Raw genomic sequence first — 19,086 nt, forward strand, 5'->3', positions numbered from 1 at the left:
TGTAGCTTTAAGGCAGTGTGGAAAAGGTATTTTATCCAATCTCTGGGGGAAAAAAAGCCCCATAAAAAATCAATCCATTCTCATACCAGATTTTTTAAAATGAAATTACAATCAGAAAATGTACAAGTGCAAACTTTGAGCAAGAAAGCAAACTGGTTAATTTACATACGTGGAGCAAATGGTAAATAAAACTTTACTGATTCCAGTACAGCACTCAAGATGTAACCACTTAAAAGAAAGACTCTTTTAATAATTGAAATAAAGCCACACAGATACATCCATCCACCACCGACTTTGATGTCCTATCTATTTATAAAATGCTACAATGTACAGCTAAGTAGAAAAAGCACTCAGACTATTGCAAAGAAAAAAGGGAGGTGGAGTTGTTTGAGACAATAGAGAGCCCATGGCAAAAAGAAGTCAAATTACACTTCAGAAACACCAAAACAAAATCTGGAGCCTTGCAAAGACTCATCAAATGAATAGGGCTCTTCTAAACAGGAAATTAAGAACTTCCACAGCTGCTTTGATCAGTGTTAGTGTGCAGTGATTTAACTGGCTAATAGCCACTAACAGGGACACAGCTGCTGCTGCACCAGGTCAGTGGCCTGCAGCTCAGAGCAAGCCCAGTTACATGGTTTAAACTCTCCATGATGAATGAGATACCAGCCCTCTGCAGCCAGAAAATTTTCTCTGGTACCTTCCTCCCATTAGGGATGAGATTTCTATGTATTTCTATAAGAATATATTCATTATTCCAATAATGAGTATATTCTCATTAAAAAAAAAAAAAACAACCAAAAACTGCCAGAGCATAAACGTGTAATTTGAGAGAATTACACTAAAAAACTAAGCCTTGTTTAAAATCTGTTTTTATTTTCAGCACTGAACTGCTACTTTGATATTTAGCTGAACACTGAAAAGTCTGAATCCACATCTGCTCATTTTAACATTGCTCACCTTTTTGATAGAGGTGTTGCTTCCTTTATTTTAACCTCATAGCACCTTATACTGCTTTCAAAATTTTAGACCACCTGAGGTTACTGTAATTAGATATATCACAAAACAACAGTGACATTGAATAGATGGTCTCTCTTCGTCAGATATTGAAGCAAGGCAAACCCAGCCACTTCTTAAACCAGCAAATCATTGAAGTCTTGTTCTATTATAATACCACCTATACTGACTTTGGATATAAACTTTAAAGAGACAAGATACAGTTAATTTTTCTTTCTGGTCTGCCAGATAAATGAAAATGTGTTGGGGGTGTGATCGCTGGTGTTTGGGTTTGCTGTGTTGTTTGGGGTTTGTTTTTTTTTTGGGGGGGGAATGGGGTAGGGTTAATAATGTTATTTATTAAATACTGAGGCAGGAATGTACTACCTAACTGATGCCACTGATTTACTTCAGGGTGCCTTCTCTTACGTATTCTATTTAACTGAAAAGCTTTTACAAAGACAATTTATCCCATGCAGACATTGGCTCTGGGTTGCATTTTTTGCTTGACATGAGAAGAAAGCACAGGATACATTCAGCACAGTGTCTCATCCCAATTACAGTAAAATCACCCAACAGCATTACAGTTGCTAACAGCGATTTAGCACTGCTCTCACAAAACACACATCCACTATCTCAACAAGTTTGCCATGGTTGAGAAGCTGTGAAAAAATTCTCCTGGAAGATTCCTACTGAATCTGTGGCTGCAAGTTCCAGCCCTGTTGAAAACAAGACAAGAATAGCAGAACAAACTATAGTGTACACTCAAATTCTGTAATTTTGGGGTTATTTTCTTATGCTCTCCCATACAAAGTTTTGGATAATCTTCGTGATATCTGACCAACTCCTTAACAGTCCTACAAAGGACTCATGGTGTTTTCTTTCCCCCTAAGACCACAGTAAAAATTCACTTTTTCATGTGAGTGCTCACCCAGCCCAGGGAAGGGAGAGCCAACCTGACCCCTGCTCACTTTTCTGTGTTTGATCACACATGGGATAGTCTTGGGACACTTCTCTCGAAGGGCATAACAAGGACAGTTGTTTCTATACAAATGCCTGACAAAACCAGCAGGTATTTTGCAAAGGTAGGAAGTACTAAACCTTAGTTTAGTACACCTCTGCAAAGACTAGCAGTGAGATGTGTGAAAAAAGGCACAGTGACAGCAAAGATACTTATGCTGAAGCATGCTTCTGTATTATTGAGGTTAACACTGGAATTTATTTTTAAACCTTGTATTTTCAAATCAAATACAGTTATGGCCTTAATACGGCAGCAAACCTGCCCCTTATACATTCTCACAGCATCCCAGTTTCCTCTTCCACCTTCACCCAAGCCCTACAGAAACTTACTCATTACCAGTACCTGAGAACACCAGATCTTCCAAATACAAAGAGCAATTTCAACTTTTTTTTTGTACAAGCAGAACAGCTGGAAACCACCCACGGTCTTAGAAGTGGTGATGGAAATATTTCCCATACTTCTGATATGTTACTGCCACCTTCTCACAGGCTCGTGGGTGCCCTGACACATCACTGAGACACTTCAAACCTTGTACCAAAACAATCCTTTCCTCCCCAGGCCTCCCTCAGTCCCCAGAAAGGGCTGCAAGCAGTGAATTAAGACTACAGCTGAAGGCACTCTGCCAGCCTGGTGGGACCTACAGCCTCAGCGCTGCTCACATGAAACCAGGAGGCCACGAGCACATTCCAGGTATGCTGTCTGGGGACACTCCTTGCCACCTTGCTCTCCCCAACATTGACATGCCTGAAAAGCAAGAGCACCTTCACTACTCCACAGGTAAACTGATATCCAAAACTGTCCATTTAAACAAACACCAAGCTTCTGAATCACAGCTCTGACTGTAGGCCTTACTCCTTTTATCCTTTCAACTCTGGCCAAACACAACCATGAAGAACATGGATTCAGATCTGCCCAAAGCTGTTCTCCCACTGAACACTATGGCAGCTTTTACTGGAATTCTGATTTCTACCTTATCCATTTTAAGTATCTGGGCCTCCGCAGCAAAATTTAAATGGAAATATATTAATCATACAATATTACATAGAAGTAACCACATAATTCAGATGCTTTTTCCAGAGGAATTAAGATGTACTTGCTGTACTGGATAGCTTTTGTGCACTTGTGGTATGCCATAAGAAAATGTTACTTTTCAACCTAGTACAAAGCCAGTATGAAAGCAGTGATGCAGGTGGAGCCTCAAGGAATATGATTTTGCTCTTGTTATCCAACTGGACAATTCTCTGGCGAGTGGCACAGCGAGGTCTGTCTGAACATGTGCTCAAAAGAAGCCTTCAGCAGTTTCTTCCATTCCTCCCTTGATGCCCACAGAGCTCTCTCAAAGCTTCATTGTGGCCGGGCATGGTGTGTGGTGTGCATACTGAGTTCGGGGCTCTCCCTAGGCCTGCTCAACACAGAACACTACTGAGCCCTCTCAAACAGCCAGCTGAGCTGAGGGTCTTGTGTCATAATGAAGTATGGCACTTGAGCAGCCTTCAGTAAAACACAATGTGCACAAGATAGAACTCTTAAGGCAGCAGAATGCAGATAACTTTGAACTCCGAGGAAAAAACCCCAATAGTATTTTAGTATCTAAACATTCACATGAAAAATACTTTTATATGTCAAAATGTGGGTAGCGCTGGAAAAAGCAAGTAACATTTGTTGACATTCTGAACATAGTTTCATATTCTATCTCATAACAACAAAACAATCATCAAAAATGCTAGGTTAAATATGTACTTGCTAGAGTATCTGTTAGATAAACACACTGAAAAAGTTTTTTTTAGATCAAATTTTGCTATTTGAAACAGCTGACTTCTGTCATTCATACCATTTTGAACATCTGTAAGACCAGTGCTGCTAAGGGGGGAAGGATGTTTAATCAAGTAGAGCTCTGAAAATCCAGACAGTCCAGTATGTAGCCTTCATATTTTAGAGAATTATCTACTAAACCAGATTTAGTTACTGTATTACACCAACAGCAACACATACCAATGCTAAAGCAATGTATAAAACTGTGTTCTCTTTAAAAAGGGTAGTGTTTGAGTGCTGACTTGATTAGAATGAGCTTTCATGGCAGTCTTGATCTTTTCAGCAAACTCAAGCAGAGCACCAGCATGTCCAAAGCTGTCTTTAGCTGAGCAGAAAAAAAACCCCAGGAGTTTAACAGCTCATGTATTTATGTTCTGCTCCTCCAGAATCTTCTTTGTATTGTGATTTTAAACCTGCCAACACTTAACAACAAAAAAAAAGTGAATGTAGATACAGGGAAAGTGCACTCCAAGTTCATATTCCCACAGCATGACCACACAGGGTTGATACACATAAAAATAATCAGTATGCAACTACCTCCAAAGATGCTAGGACTGAAGTAGTGACTAAGTCCGTCTTTATAAACTGGATTATATCCCAAGTGATAAAGTCAGAGGTGACTTGGAGATGAAATTAGCATCTCAACAAGTCAGGAGAAAGGCACAAAGAGAAACCAGGTAGTTCCACATGTTTGTATCTCTGGAGTCACTTTTTGCAACTGCTACAAAAAGCTGCTTTTGCAAGACATAAATCAACAGCTTTGGTGAGAGCATTAAAACACCCAAAGTTGAGAGCCCTGAACCTTTCAAAATTCTAATTTTAGTATTTACTGTGCTAGACAGATGACTTGAATTTTTACAGTATGCAATTCACATTTTAGGCATTTAAACAGAAATTATTTATAACTGAAATGTATTTAAATCAGAACATTTTGATTCATTTAGAACTATTAAAATGGTATAATTTTTGACTTGTAACAGCTTTTTCAAGGACTTGTGGTTGGAGGAGGGAAGGCTGTACAGACCAATAAAACTATAATGATGTGAACTATATCCAAGAACCAGTATCTGACAAAACCCTAATACTTTAAGTAAAAACCAAGAACTAAAAGCTATAAGATAGACTCCTACAAACACTCTCCCATCTTTGATAAGAATCAGAAGTACAATGAACCTTTAGAGCATAATTATTTAATAGTTTCTTGTGGAGTCCAAGAGGTAAATCACTCAGCTATGTATCTGCATTTCAAGGAAAAAGGACCATTTTGTATTATGTTATAGTCTTGATTTCATCTCCAAAGCACAATTTCATTCCATGATGTAAAATATTTCTGTATTATAGAAATCTTATTCCTGCTCCAAACTGAACACCATCACATATCCTGAAAAGAAACAAACAATAAACAATGTAAGTGATACATAAATTACTAATGAAATGAAAATAAATTCTCCCTATCCCAAATTCCAAAGGTTTTAGCTGACAAAGTTTTTTTTTAAAATAATTTTTCTGACAATCTATCATCTGTATGGATCATTTATATTTCCAAATAAAGCCATAATTTGGAATTGCTATTATACATTCACACTGTTCACAGAAACAATCCTCCTCCTGTATGAAAGACTGGATATCTCACACAATACTCACAGAGAAGAAAAGGCTTCCTGAAGCTTTTTACTGCATATTATAGTATTTGTTTGATGCAGGATAATTGGTTGCGAACAAATTAATTTTTTTTCTTCTTTTCTCTTTATCTATAAACTTGTTTTTGTTTTTCAAGCAAACAAATTAAACTAGGTATTTATCAAAGACAGCAAATCAGGTATTTATTTATCCAATCATTTGGGTTTAGAAGGCTTAAGAACACCCCACAAGCTGTTTAAGTGATCACTTCCCCATGAGAAATGAAGATGCTGCACAGCTATTTGCACTTATCAAGAGCTGCTCTCAAGGTAAATGAACTGTGGCACTTGGGAGGCAAAGTCTTAACCCAGCTGTGCAACCAAAGTGAATAAAGCGGGGTGGGAAAGCAGCACCGAGATGTCTCTGTTGGTATGGACTAAACAAACCCACACGGCACAACTCCCTCTGAGAAAGCAGACAGGAGTGCAGGAACCTTTGCAGAAGCTGGTGTGCCAAACCAACCTGTCTCCAGCCTGTACTCCCATGGGAAAGCAGTAGTTGAGCTCGAGCCTGGCTATGTTTCCCAGGCGCAACACTATTCCTGTGCCATAAGACCAGCGGATGCACTCTGCCAGTCTCTGCAGGTGTGCCCTGGGACCATCACCTGCAGTCAAACAGCAACGGATGAGTAGCATAACAAGAGAGCATAACTAGAATAAAAATACTGCTATTTCAGTTGCATTGTTGGCTGGTCTCTATGTCCCATTCTAGAGCACCTACTAGCGAAAAGGAAGAAATGAGTACTAAAGACTTCAATGTCTCTACTTCTCTCCTCCAGTACTTGAAGGGAGCCCACAGGAAAAATGGAGAGAGACTAACTGACAAAAGCCTGGAGTGACAGAACAAGGGGGAATGGTGTCACACTGACAGAGGAGGGTTAGATTGGATATGAGACAGAAATTCTTCCCTGTGAGGGTGCTGAGGCCCCAGCACAGGTTGCCCAGAGAAGCTGTGGCTGCCCCATCTCTGGAACTGTCCAAGGCCTGGTTGGATGTGGCTTGCAGAAACCTGGGATAGTGAAAGGTGTTCCTGCCCATGGCAGGTGGGAGAACAAGATGAGCTTTAAGGTCCCTTTCCACCCAAACCATTCTGGGACCCTATTCTATGATTTAGTGGGTCTCTACTATTTTTAAGTCTATTGAATTATCTCCCTCCCATACAGATGTCACCTTTCTTATATCAAGTGAGCCAGACATCAAATATCACAAATATCACATTCTAAAACTGACTGAAATCATATTGAAAAGTCATACATTAATACACTGAAATATATCCTGAAGAGAGTTAGGGATGGGAGGAAAAAGAGTCCATCAGCTATCACACCCCCATCTAATGCCACTGCTTTTTCTTTAGTTCATCCCAGTAAACACCAGAACCCTACTAAAACATTATCTTTCCTTCTCCCTTCAGAATGGTGTACGATAGCAAGTGTTAGTTACACACTGGTCTGCAAACACCAACTGTTCATCAACACTACCTTTACTCTCCTGGCTCTCTTTCCTGCAAATTGTGCTGCAAATTATGGAGAGAGCTAAATAAACTACTGGCAATCTGTCAAATATATAAGTTAAAAACAGCAGGTTTTTAACAGACACCAAAATATACGTAATAAACAAAGTGCCTCTGAGTGAACACACATAGAACAACTCTTCTTTTTGCTTTCATATGAAGAGAAGAGGGTTTTAAAATTCTTTTGAATCTTACCATAGTTGAGATTGCAGAGATTTCCAGCATTAAGGAAGAAATGTGTTCGGAAAAGGTCTCCAAACCCTCCGCGGCCAGGCCGGAAAGGAAGAGGGGTGTAGAGATGCACCCCTCCAGCCCAGTAGGCTTCTCCTCCCAAATAATCACCTGTTTGGGCAAAATATTGGAATAAACATTTTAATTTTAATTTACTGTGGAACATACGGAAGGAATCACTTGTTAAAGGTACAAAAACATCCATAAGTTGTTTTACATTCCATAAGTTTATATTCCACTTCTACCCTTTACAACTCTTCCCATTTGCTTCCGACTCACTCCAAACTCACCACTATTAGTTTGAAAAACTCGAACCTCCACATTTCTTTAAACCTTCCAAGGGAAATACATTTTTCTTCCTTCCCGCACAAGAACAGCCTGAGGCATGACAGTTCATGAGAATTACTCCTGACCACCTTTGCAATACCTCCCTTGGTAATAAAAATGGGCAATTGATACAATTGAACTATTAATTCCAAAATATACTGGATATTGAATCCACTGATAACTGCAGTTCTATTCCAGATAAGGAATAGAACTGAGGAAGCTCCTGGCAATCCAAATACCTCTGCTGAGTAGATTATCTTTCCCCTAAGCTACCTGAACATAGGCTGTATCAAACGAACTGTTGCTATAACCATGTTTTGGAAACTTTTCCAGCTTGAACGTTGCTTACGAATTAAAATGACACACTGGAAGTGTGCAAGTTTAAATACACACACATGCACACACACACACACAGAGATATTTTATAAAATTAGTAATTAATCACAGCTTAACTAAGAACTACCTGGCTTTATCCCATTGTGAACTGATCTGTAAACAACGTATTGAAGCCATAACACTTCTCAAAAGTAGAGAACGAGTGTAATTATTTTCAGCTTATACAAGGACTCTCTGTGACACGCTAATATTTACAGTATTGTCAGAGGAGATGGACTTAAAAGTGTCAGACCTTCACTCTGGGGTCCAATGCTGTACATACTGAATCCACGCACACTTGTTGGTCCACCAAGGTAAAACCTAGTGAATACAGATAAATTTAATTTAATGCTTCACTTAAAGGTGATTTTATAAAAGGTTTAGTAATGTGATCTTTAAACACCAGCATCAGAAGGTAAAATTGGCTACAGAGTGAACAGAGTTACAATATGGCTTTGTGTCTGAATAAACCTATGCCTGTTACAGAATTTTGCAGGCGTTAAATACCATTTTGCAACCATAAATATGGGCAGGCAGAGCTACTACACAGCAATTTATAGATTTTTACCAGCCCAATATGAAAATTGCTTGAGTATGAACATGCAATTACAGCTAATTACAAACATTTTATTCTCCTCAGAACTACTACTGTTTTTCTCTTGCGCAGAGTTTTCTATATACAATACCTCTGTTGACTGGAAAAAAAAACCCAAACATTTAAAAAACTTGCCTGTCAGCTATACTGGATGGCTTGTCTCCAATAGGTACCAGCATTCCGCCCCAAAATGATGCTGAAACAACCTTTGGAGAGAAAAACAAGTTGTTTATTACTACTTATTCCTCAGGCAGCGCTCCCATCAGTCTCCCAGAGTTGCAGCTGCTCACATCCTGTGGATATCACACCCAATATGTCAGATTTGCAACAGGATTTTCAGGAAACTCTTGATGGCTGCTGCCCTCTTTCTTTTATGCAGTGGTGTGTCTTGAAAATGTCAATATAGCACATTTGAACCAAATGCTACTTCCACAACAGCTTAAGGGAGCACTCAGCCTCATCCAGCACCTCTTGTCTTTCACATCTAGAATTAAGACAACACTGCTGCCATCAATTATTCCTGGCAATTTGAAACCCACAGGAGACTGAGTCCAACAAGCACTTGCCAAAAATGTACAATTGTAACCTGTCTGTAAATTATAATTACATGAAACCACCTTCTGCAACTCATTATACTAACATCAAATAAACTACAGAGTTACTCTTTATCTATAAGAAGTAATTTTTGCAATTCAAGTCACTGAAATAAATAATTTAATAATTTGCTTGCTGTCTCTGTGCCAGATAGAAGTATTACTGATAGACAGTGACATCTATTGTCAATACCTCTGGGATAGAAATTATTGTAACTCCTGACTTTTAAATCTTCATGATGCAAGTTGCTGTTTAATTCCCATTCAGCTCTGAGAAAAATTTATTGCAATATCTTCATGTGATAAAAAACTTCTTTCTAAATTCAGTTAGAAACATTCCTGGGATATGCTGAAATTCTTATTTCAGTTTTTCAGTATTTCAATTCAAAATCCTATTTCCATCTAATACTAAATCACTGCTGTTGAAATCAGTCTTCCCATTTTTTCCCAATAACCTTATACACAAGGAACAATTACATGCTATGATACCAAGATGAATAGTTATATATTCAACATTTCAATTAAAAAGGAAGTTAAACCAAGATTATACAGAATATTCATGAAGGTTTAAAACTTTTAAGTTTTTCAAAAACTTCCAAGGTTTTTGAAAAATCCCTCCTAAGGAAGACCACAAGGAACAGACATGACCAACATCACTTCTGGAAGGAAAATAATTTTTATGGTTAACTGTGAAACAAGTTCTCTCCAAAATTCCCACTATTCAAGTGATTGTGCACAACAGGAACATAAAGTTAAAAATACAGATAGTCCATTTTCCAGAAAACAGAATCAAATTATCTACTCCATCCATTTTTCCCAATCTTATTCATAATCCATAGTGGAAAATAATCATAAAACATAGGTTTAATAGCCCCAGAAAAACCTCATGTCAATTACTAAAATATCTTTAAAAAGTTTACCGAATCCCAGAAAAGTTGCTTATTCAACTGAAATTCAAAATCCTCTTTCAGAAAGCTCACATCTCCACCTGTATAACCAGCCAACTCCTGCAAAGAGATAAATTTATAGAAGTTGCAACAGATATTATGTGTTTCTTTAAAAGTTCAGCATGTCTGCATCAGCACAGGCAGTATTTTTCTTTACAAGAAATACAGAAACATTAGCATGGTGAGGCAGCTGATTTTTGGACTGAGCCATGCATGAACCTCTGAGCCTCAGAATAATGAGCTGCATTTTTTTTTCTTTTCCAAATATTAAACCAAACTATTGCTTTCCAAGCCATTTTGTAAATGAAGGCAAGATAGAACGAAGCTGGAAAATGCAGCATCCAAAATCAAGACTGTATTTTCCTAGATCTGAGACGATTTCATGTGGTAAAGAAGGGCATGACACAATTTGTTATTTTCAGTTCCCGTGAAGTGACTGAACTAACTCAGTGTTAGAGGCAGGATCTAACAAATGACAGTACCTAAACCCTGAATTACAACCACTTTTCTCATTCACAACAGTTCACTGCTGCTTACTTTTAGTTCCAGTGGCATTTCAAATCTGCCTCTAAAGCACTAGAGAAATTAATGCTTCTGAAGTATTACCCATACAGCAGAAAAGCCAACTTTTAGAAAGGCTCTGACTGTAACAAGAGGGAAAAATATTTTCTCAGCCAAAATAATACATGCGTAAGCCTTGGAGAGTTACTTTTAGCCAGTCTTTAATTTTTAACTCTCAGACTTAGAAATTATGTAAGTAGCAACAGGACTACAGCCTGGCAGTCTGTGCATGACAGTGTTAAAAAAAGAAGGGCTGATTAATACCCACTGAAAGTGTAGTGCAAATACTGTCAGGGATAGTGTCTCTCAGCTAATAAATAATGCTGATGGAGAGGCTGTGCTCTTTGATTAATGCCATACAAATGAAAATTTTCCATCATAAAAAAAAAGTTTCATGATTTTAAAAGGCACACTAGGTAAACAGAAAAGGTAATTACCAGTCTGCATTGTCTCCTAATCAATTTTAGATTAACTTCTAACTTCAGATGTTTTTAACATGAACATCAGTTAGATAAATTAAGACTTATTTGAACACATAGATAAACCCCAATAATAGCACAAGCGATTTAAGCTACCTGATTAATTTTCAGCAAAGCACCTCGTTTTGGCAAGATTGAGGAGTTCCGGGAATCAATTACCATGGCATGCTGAAAAGAAGAAAAAAATTTGGGTTAGGTTCTTATATCTGTTGAATGCCTCGAAGTGACACCATTATTTTCCTTCCAAAACTGTGCAAACAGTGGAAGACAAGCACAGCTCCAGCTAAGATCAGTGTAGCTACATAGATTTGGGAAAAATACTCCTACAGACTGGCTTTGTTTGACATTTACAGGCCACATGAAACGCATACGTTTATATTTTCTGCACATGGCATGCACCAGAAACAGAGCAGCAGCCCAGCTGCAACCCACCAGTTTGCAAAGAGCTTATCTCCTACAGTTTGCAAGCTGTAAGTGAAAGATATCAAGAGACCAGAAGCTGGCATTGGAGAGAATGTTTACAAAAGGCTTAGGATGAGGAAATTTAACTGTTCCTGTCTGCTACAAAACAAAGCAATTCTGCAAAAAGAGATAGCAGGTGAGACAGAGGGAGAACAAGCCAAAGCCTAACAGTGAACTGTAGTTCCCTTAATTCCCTGTTCTCCTTTTGGGCCTCCTGAATTACTCCATGGCAATGACCAGACACAGCAAAAGATGTCTGAAGGAAAACACATTCCCTCCAAAGACAAAAAGCTCCTTTGGTATCACTCCTAAGTATGAGATGACTCAAAGTCATGTGTTTTTAAAATATTATAATGAAAAAGCCTTACAGAGAGAGAAGATTTTAGAGAGTGTCCACTTTCCTCTCGAACAGAAAAGGATGCTGTTCTAGCAAGGCAGCCAAGCTCCCTCCACACAACTTCCCACTTCACTGTGTGATTGGTCTTCCAGATGGGAAACTACAATAAAGAATTGAAAAAGTCATTAAAACAATTGTTACAAAATTAAAAAAAATATTTTTTTATATTTGAGTCTATGGCTTTCTTTCCAAACTTCTTGAAACAGAGAGAAACCCTTTTTCATTTCAGAGTTATGCTAATTCTGCTCCAGCCAAGAGAGTTAGATACGCACTAATTAATCCATTCCAAATGAAAAATATCTTGAATTGAGCTCATACAGCAAATGAGGCAGTCAGCTGCTGCTATGAAATGATACCTTTAAAAAAATTGAAGAAAAACATACTGGCATTTTTATACAGCCAAAATGAGACTGAACTGTAACAAAAAATTCCAAGATGCACGACCTCTGCCATTTTCAAATCACTGACCTCTTTCAAATAAAGTCAAGTCCTGTGCATGATTGATTCAATTATTCAAAAAGTAAAAGAAGTACTTCCAAGAGCCCAACTGAAATGTAAATGAAGTATGTGTTACACTTGTGCTACACTCACATTAAAATCTGTTGATATTCCTCTGTCTGTTTCTCGAAGAGAGCTCCAAGGGAACTGTCCAGTTACTTTGTATACATTAACTGAAAAACTGAAACACAACATTACTGGCAGGTTTGAAAGGGAAACTATTTAAAGGTACAGCTCTGAATAACTACAAAAATTTAAGAAACGAGCTCTGCTACATCATTACCAGACCCTTAGGAAAGAATAAATGTAATTCTTACTCGATGATCTTATTAATTGTTTTATATTCTTTCACTAAAAAAAAAAAAGAAGTAGTGAAAAACACATCCCCTACTTTCTTTCAAAGTCTCCAGGCCGTGGTTTGAAGAAGGACAGGCCATATGAAGTTTCTTTTGTTCCATAGGAGAACTGGAAGGTCACCTTTTCTGCACGTCCAAGGAGATTTGGGAACTTGAGCCCAAGCACCTACAGAAAATAAATTAAAAATCCTCCAAAACACTAGACAAACAAACAAAAATCTCCCCACACCATAACATTTAATATTTTTTGCTGTCTTGCATCTAAATCATATGCTGAAGACAGAGACATCATAAGAATTAGAAATTACGATATTTTAAAATACTTGCAACTGAATGTGTTTTTTTTCTCAGTTTTCTCTCTGCACTGGCAGCAAAAGCCAACAGTGCAAGTTACAATCAAACATCCAATTTTTATTGCTGTTTAGTAGCTACTGACTTAATCACTGAGCCATCAGTACTGATGTTATTTCCAGCAAAATCTCCAAGCCCGTCTCAAGGCTCTGGAGAACAAATCTTTGGCACAACAAGCAGCTGCTCTGCAACTGCAGACTCTCCCACTGATCCTCAGGAAAAACTCCTATCAGGGAGGGTTCATCAGAACTAAAGCAAGGGAAAATTATCCCTTTAGAGCCACTTCCCTGTAGTTTTGTTTTGAGCACCAAGATCCTTTTGCAACCAGACCTGATGGTGACACAACACAATTCTACAATTCTCCAGAAACTGCTGAAACAGTTTTGCCTATTCTGACACAAATTCCTTGCATCCTTCAGGCAGCTCTTGCCACTGTGACAGAAAAGATGAAGTAGGTTTCCTCCCAACACAGACACCACCACTGTACTATTGTTGTGTGTTCTATTGAAAAAGAATACTAAAAAACTACCAAATCCTGACTGCCTTTGTCTGGCAGCTGTTGGAAGCAAACCAGTAACCTGAGCTTTGTAATCATGGCTATTATGCCATAAAAAGAAAAGGCTTTTAGTATGAAGTACTAGATGTATAAGATTCAGCTGAATTAAAGGGATTAGAATAAATAAATCTATTCAACCCTTAAGGAAAAATAATCTGGGTTGCCAATATCAGTGTACACGAGTCTTGCTTTTAAGAGCATTCACAAGTTTTACTTCTCTGTGATAAATTAAAATCAAACAGAAGAGGAAGCTGAGCACAAAAAGAAAAACCCAAGCAGCTTTCAGTCAGTTCTGAGCAGCACTGGAAGCAACAGGCAGGATTCCCTGCTGGTTTCCTTCAGGCCACAACACCGTGGACCTGGCTCCTGGCAGCGGAGCTGCATAAGCAGCTATCAACTCAACCAGTTCCAACTCTCCTTGCACATGCAGAACACCATCACCTGAGTCATGCGGGATCTTATCCAGGTTAAAAATACCCCTAAGAGGAAAAGGATGAGTCCCTTGATCTGGCTTATCCACCAGCCCCAGGCACAGCTGCCCTGTGCAAGTGAGAAGGCAAAAAGGGGGCAGGATGAGCACCTGAAAGCACCACCTGCTCACAGCAGCACTTCTGGTAAAAGCACATTCACAGACCAGCAGTACAGCTGGTACTTCCTGGGGCAATTGGTAAATATTGGTTCATACAAGATTTTAATCTGACGCATCCTTAATTGAGTCACATGAAAACAAGTTCCAAAGTTTGTAGAATTCATGAAAACCTACAGCCCAGAATAATTCATACCAGGCTAAAAGAGAAAAACAAGAAAAATTTCTAAGTCAAACATAAATAATTTTGTCTGAGAAGAAAAATACTTCAAGTATATCTTATAGAAAGAAATGCCAAATTCCTTACTAATCTCTCCAGTAGATGAAACATTTTAAATAGTAGCAAGAAATAATTCAAGAAGTGTCAAGAATTAAAAAACTAACATGCTGAGCTGGAAGCTACAGCATTGCCCCCCAGCTCAAAACAGGCTTTTGCTGAATAAAAGCCTGGCACAAAGGCCTGACAAAGCCTTAGTAAGGCTGGATCAAGTCTGGATCACCACATTTCCTTGCCAGGCTTGAAACTGAAAGTAAGAGGAATATCAAAAGGCATTACTAATAATTTGAAGTAATCCATACCATGCTGCCTTCATTGTTGCCAACCATGGTGTTATAGCTCCCAGTTAACCTTCTCAATTCTGTTACTTCAAAGGTCACATCTAAACCATTTGGAAGGGCATCATCTCCTGAATAAATAAATGAAGTGCCTGTTATCTCTAAACAGACATTTTAAAATTGCAGACAGAAGGTATCTAGAATTATTTGTAAACTGAGTTAAGGCATAAAGAAGTCCATGCTACAAAGGGAAATGGCTTGAGAAAAGGATGTTTGGATGTGAGTGCAGAATTTGACCCAATCACAGGATTACAGCTTTAATCATTTCATGCCAATGTGATGTGCAATACAAGTACAGGACACATGTTCAAGCTTTCCCTCACACGTTCCTTCAAACTGTGGATTAAGGAAAGCTTACTGTCATCATTGTAAGTGCTGAAAATTCACTCATGGACATACACATATATGCAAACACATGCTAACAGATTTCCTTTATAGGGATAACTGATGTAGATGCATTTGTATCCACAGCACACCCACCTGTTAATCTAAAATATATATAAAGGTATACAAGACTAAGTTACACACACAAAAAATGTCCAAGATATTACACAGAGAAATATATATTACAGGTATGAATATATGAGAATAAAGGTGAGGATAAAGAAGGGAATACACACCTTGGCAGGTATCAATCAGAACATCCACCTGTCTAAAGATTCCAAGACGAAGCAACTTCTCACGAGCTTCATGTGATTTTCTCATCACCTACAGCATGAGAAAAGTTGCTCAGTCATAGAATCAGAGGATATTTGGGATGGAAGGGGCTTTCAAGATAATCTCGTCCCTTTGAGTCTTTCAGGTTAACAAAAAATAATGAGGATATATTAGTTAAAATGCAGCTAAGTTGCAAAATATTCACAGATTTTGTATATAAAGACACACATGTGCACCCTCAAAACAGAACACGACCACTTTAACACTTGCATCTGCAGAAATAATTTAAAACCAGAGCATCTGGCTCAATACCTTCATACCTTTTGTTAGTTTGCTTCCTAATTACTTTAATAGTTAAAACAGTTATCCAAATAGGTTCCAGTAGTTACACCTTATTTAGGGGGCCCCTGTTCTTGACAGAGTTGCCCCATGTCTGAAGGGAGTTGCCCAAAGCAAGAAAAAGAGAAAAAATTTAATTAATTTTTAAACAGCAAGTCTGTTATTCACTGCAACACTTACATCAATGAGATTTTTTGCCTTGAAAACATCAGAGATTTCATACATGATGATGTCATCTTTGGTCCTTCCAAGTCCATCAAAGTGCACATGCTGAACCACCACCTAAACACAACAAATCTTTACACACAAGTACTGGATTTGCATCTAATAATGAGGATCAAGGTCATCAATGCACAAAAATTATTGTGAGAAACGCTGATGATTCCTAGGGCTAATTCCTGCTAACCTACATCATCAGAAATGACTGCTTTCTCAGATTCTGGGACATTGTTCCCATAACACAAAAATTAAAGAAAAGAGATCTCTAACACCAAAGTTAACACTGGTTGTAGCAGAAGAAACACTGACAGACTGCAGCTGCTGGGGTTTCAGTTATAAATGTTGTATGGACAAAGAAGCAACTGCAGAAGTCACACAAGTAGTAAGTACATAAGATAGAATTACGTAGTTAGTCATAGTTATTTGCTACTTCTTTTATCAGCTATACATAAGCAAAGAATTAAAAGAAGAAAATCAAACAAGTATACAAGCCACAAATACTTAAACTCTGTTAAAATCATCACTACCACAGAAGCAGTGCAGTTTGAAATGAAGCTGAAAATCACTCCCATTATGAGGTTTTATACTTTCATTTTGACACATAATCACATGAGACAATTTTACTGCAAAAATCACAGCACCTTCCACACTACTCTGTACAAATGGGGTCCAGTGATTGCATTTCCCTTATTTTTCCAATCTTTTCAGTGAATAATAATTTTAGGGGTAAATGTCAAAAAAAAATCTGTTTCAAATAGTTCTCAAGGATTGGAATAGACTGCCCAGGGCAATCACCACTCCTGCAGGGATTAAAAATCATGTGGAAGTGGCACTTGGGACATGGTTTAGTGCTGGACTTGCCAGTGCTGGGTTAACAGTTAAGACTCTGTGATCTTAGAGGTCTTTTCCAATTTAAACAATTCCATGATTCTATACCAGAGTTTGTAAAAGAGATTATGCAGATTATAATAACTCTATCAGAAATATCTGTATGACTCTGTCTATTCATGTATAATAAAAAAGCAAAATAACAACCTTCTATTACTGCCAACTGCCGAAAAAACTGCCAAGGTGTTTATTTCTCTCAAAAAAATTCAGGATGTTGCTCAGGCACTTACATCTTTGTTTTCAAGAATTTCCTGCTTGCTCTCAGGTTCAACTTCAACCAGTTCAGCTTCCTCTCCCAAGGCACCAAAGTCTGGCCCAGCCATTGGAAGAGGCTCCAAACTCTGAAAGCATAGAAGAAAACAGCATTTAATAGGGTACACAGATTTGTGATTGGTGCCTTTTGTAAATAAGAAAAACCCGTGGTTCTCAACAGCAGGCTCATCCAACCCTAAGGGAAAAAAGCAAAAGAGAACTAAAATGAAAGGAACTACCAGAACATGTGACACCTAACTACTTGCTGAAATTTTTAATGAAAGCTAAATAGCTTCCACATTGACTGATTTCTGAAAAATACTCTGCATTCTTCCAAAAAATAGCCTTAAGTTTTAAGACAGGCTTCTTGAGTAAAAAGATGAATTCCACCTTCTTAAAAAAATCTAAAAGCTCAGGCTGTCACTTCTCTAGTTTGGGTTTTAGTAGGTAGAAGACTATGAATGCCAAACAGTAAAATAAAAAAGGGTGTTCTCAGAATGTTAGTTTGCTTTGCATGTATTTATTTGCATGTATTTATTTGCCTTTGCCTTTTCAAATACATCTCGAGAAACTCAGGTTCTGACCTTCAGAGGCAAACAATTTAATGAAACACAGCATGGCTTTGTTTATTATACCTGAAAGACTCCTAAAAGGAGACTTATCAGAATAGCTGCTTTCTTGAGCAGCAAATTGCTGTTGCATATCAAAATCCAGTTAAAAGAAGACAGAAGGTTCTACCACTGCCACAAATTTCAGACAAGCATGAAACACTCTGTCTCCACACAATATTGTCTAGCAGTTCACACCACAGATGGACACAAAACAGAGAATGCAAGCAAAAAATCCTGAAACAGAAATTACATTAGTCACGGATACTCTAGAGCCTTAACTGGAGGCAGCTCCCTGCATTTGTTCTTCCGCCTTAAAACTGAACATTTAGACTTCTATGTTTCTTCTTTAAGCACTGGTAGCTGGATTTGGAGGTTTGTGCATCTATCCACGATGATTTCAGGCATGTGAGGTCCCTCAGCCTCTCCAAGTAATGCAAGGCTCCAGCCTCCAAGTCTCACCAGGGGCGCTTCTCTTTGCACCGTGTTTTTTCAGCTGCTTGGTTACGGGTTTTGTTTGGTTTGGGCCACTTTTATTCTATTTTCATTTCCCCCAGCCTCGTTCTTGCCAGCCCACCCCCTGGGGAGGTCAGCTCTAGGAAAGCCTCAGGAAAGACCTGAAAACGACCCAGGTATTCTATAGGGAGAAAATCAGTAAAACATTTATCTCCTTTGGAGGGTGCTGAGGCCCTGGCACAGATTGCCCAGAGCAGCTGCGGCTGCTCCATCCCTGGAAGCGTCCAAGGCAAGGCTGGATGGGACTTGGAGCAACCTGAGACAGTGAAAGGTGTCCCTGCCCACGGCAGCGGGGACGTGTCACCACACGACCATAAAGGTCGCTTCCAAGCCACCAGTATCAATGATTCTATAAAACAACCAGAAATGAGCTGGGAAGGAAAGGCGCCTCCGAGCACCGACACGGGCTCCGACCCCTTCTCTCTGCCCCGGCCCGACGGTGCCACAATCGGCGGGCTCGGAGGCGCGGAGCGGCTGAGGCGGGACACGGCCCCCGATGGCAGCGCCAGCCCCGCTCCCGGCCGTGCCGTGCCGTGCCCGGCCCGAAGGTCGTGGCGGGGAGCGCGGGGCCCTGCGACCTTCGAGCGGCCCCGGGGCGGCTGCCCGGGTCCCACCCCGGCGGGTCCCGCCCCGGCCCCTCCCCAGGGCCCGGCGCCCCCC

General features: G+C 39.1%; 1 protein-coding gene across 1 annotated transcript in view; it reads right to left on the reverse strand.

Annotated features, from left to right (window-relative positions):
- Positions 1-290: 290 nt before the first annotated feature.
- Positions 291-19,086, reverse strand: part of SAMM50 (SAMM50 sorting and assembly machinery component) — a 19,127-nt gene continuing 331 nt past the window's right edge. Inside the window, exons 2-15 of the mRNA XM_039720226.1 lie at positions 17,281-17,391; positions 16,124-16,225; positions 15,568-15,655; positions 14,912-15,018; positions 12,875-13,005; positions 12,577-12,664; positions 11,957-12,085; positions 11,223-11,294; positions 10,060-10,146; positions 8,682-8,752; positions 8,205-8,272; positions 7,214-7,360; positions 5,972-6,113; positions 291-5,210 (exon numbers count right to left, since the gene is read on the reverse strand). Of these exons, the coding sequence (XP_039576160.1) occupies positions 5,165-5,210; positions 5,972-6,113; positions 7,214-7,360; positions 8,205-8,272; positions 8,682-8,752; positions 10,060-10,146; positions 11,223-11,294; positions 11,957-12,085; positions 12,577-12,664; positions 12,875-13,005; positions 14,912-15,018; positions 15,568-15,655; positions 16,124-16,225; positions 17,281-17,391 (1,389 nt within the window). The 3' untranslated portion in view covers positions 291-5,164. The remainder of the gene's footprint in view (positions 5,211-5,971; positions 6,114-7,213; positions 7,361-8,204; positions 8,273-8,681; positions 8,753-10,059; positions 10,147-11,222; positions 11,295-11,956; positions 12,086-12,576; positions 12,665-12,874; positions 13,006-14,911; positions 15,019-15,567; positions 15,656-16,123; positions 16,226-17,280; positions 17,392-19,086) is intronic.

This window comes from Passer montanus, unplaced genomic scaffold, assembly GCF_014805655.1.
Source record: "Passer montanus isolate IOZ18808 unplaced genomic scaffold, ASM1480565v1 scaffold106, whole genome shotgun sequence".
In the NCBI taxonomy this organism is placed as follows: Eukaryota; Metazoa; Chordata; class Aves; order Passeriformes; family Passeridae; genus Passer; species Passer montanus.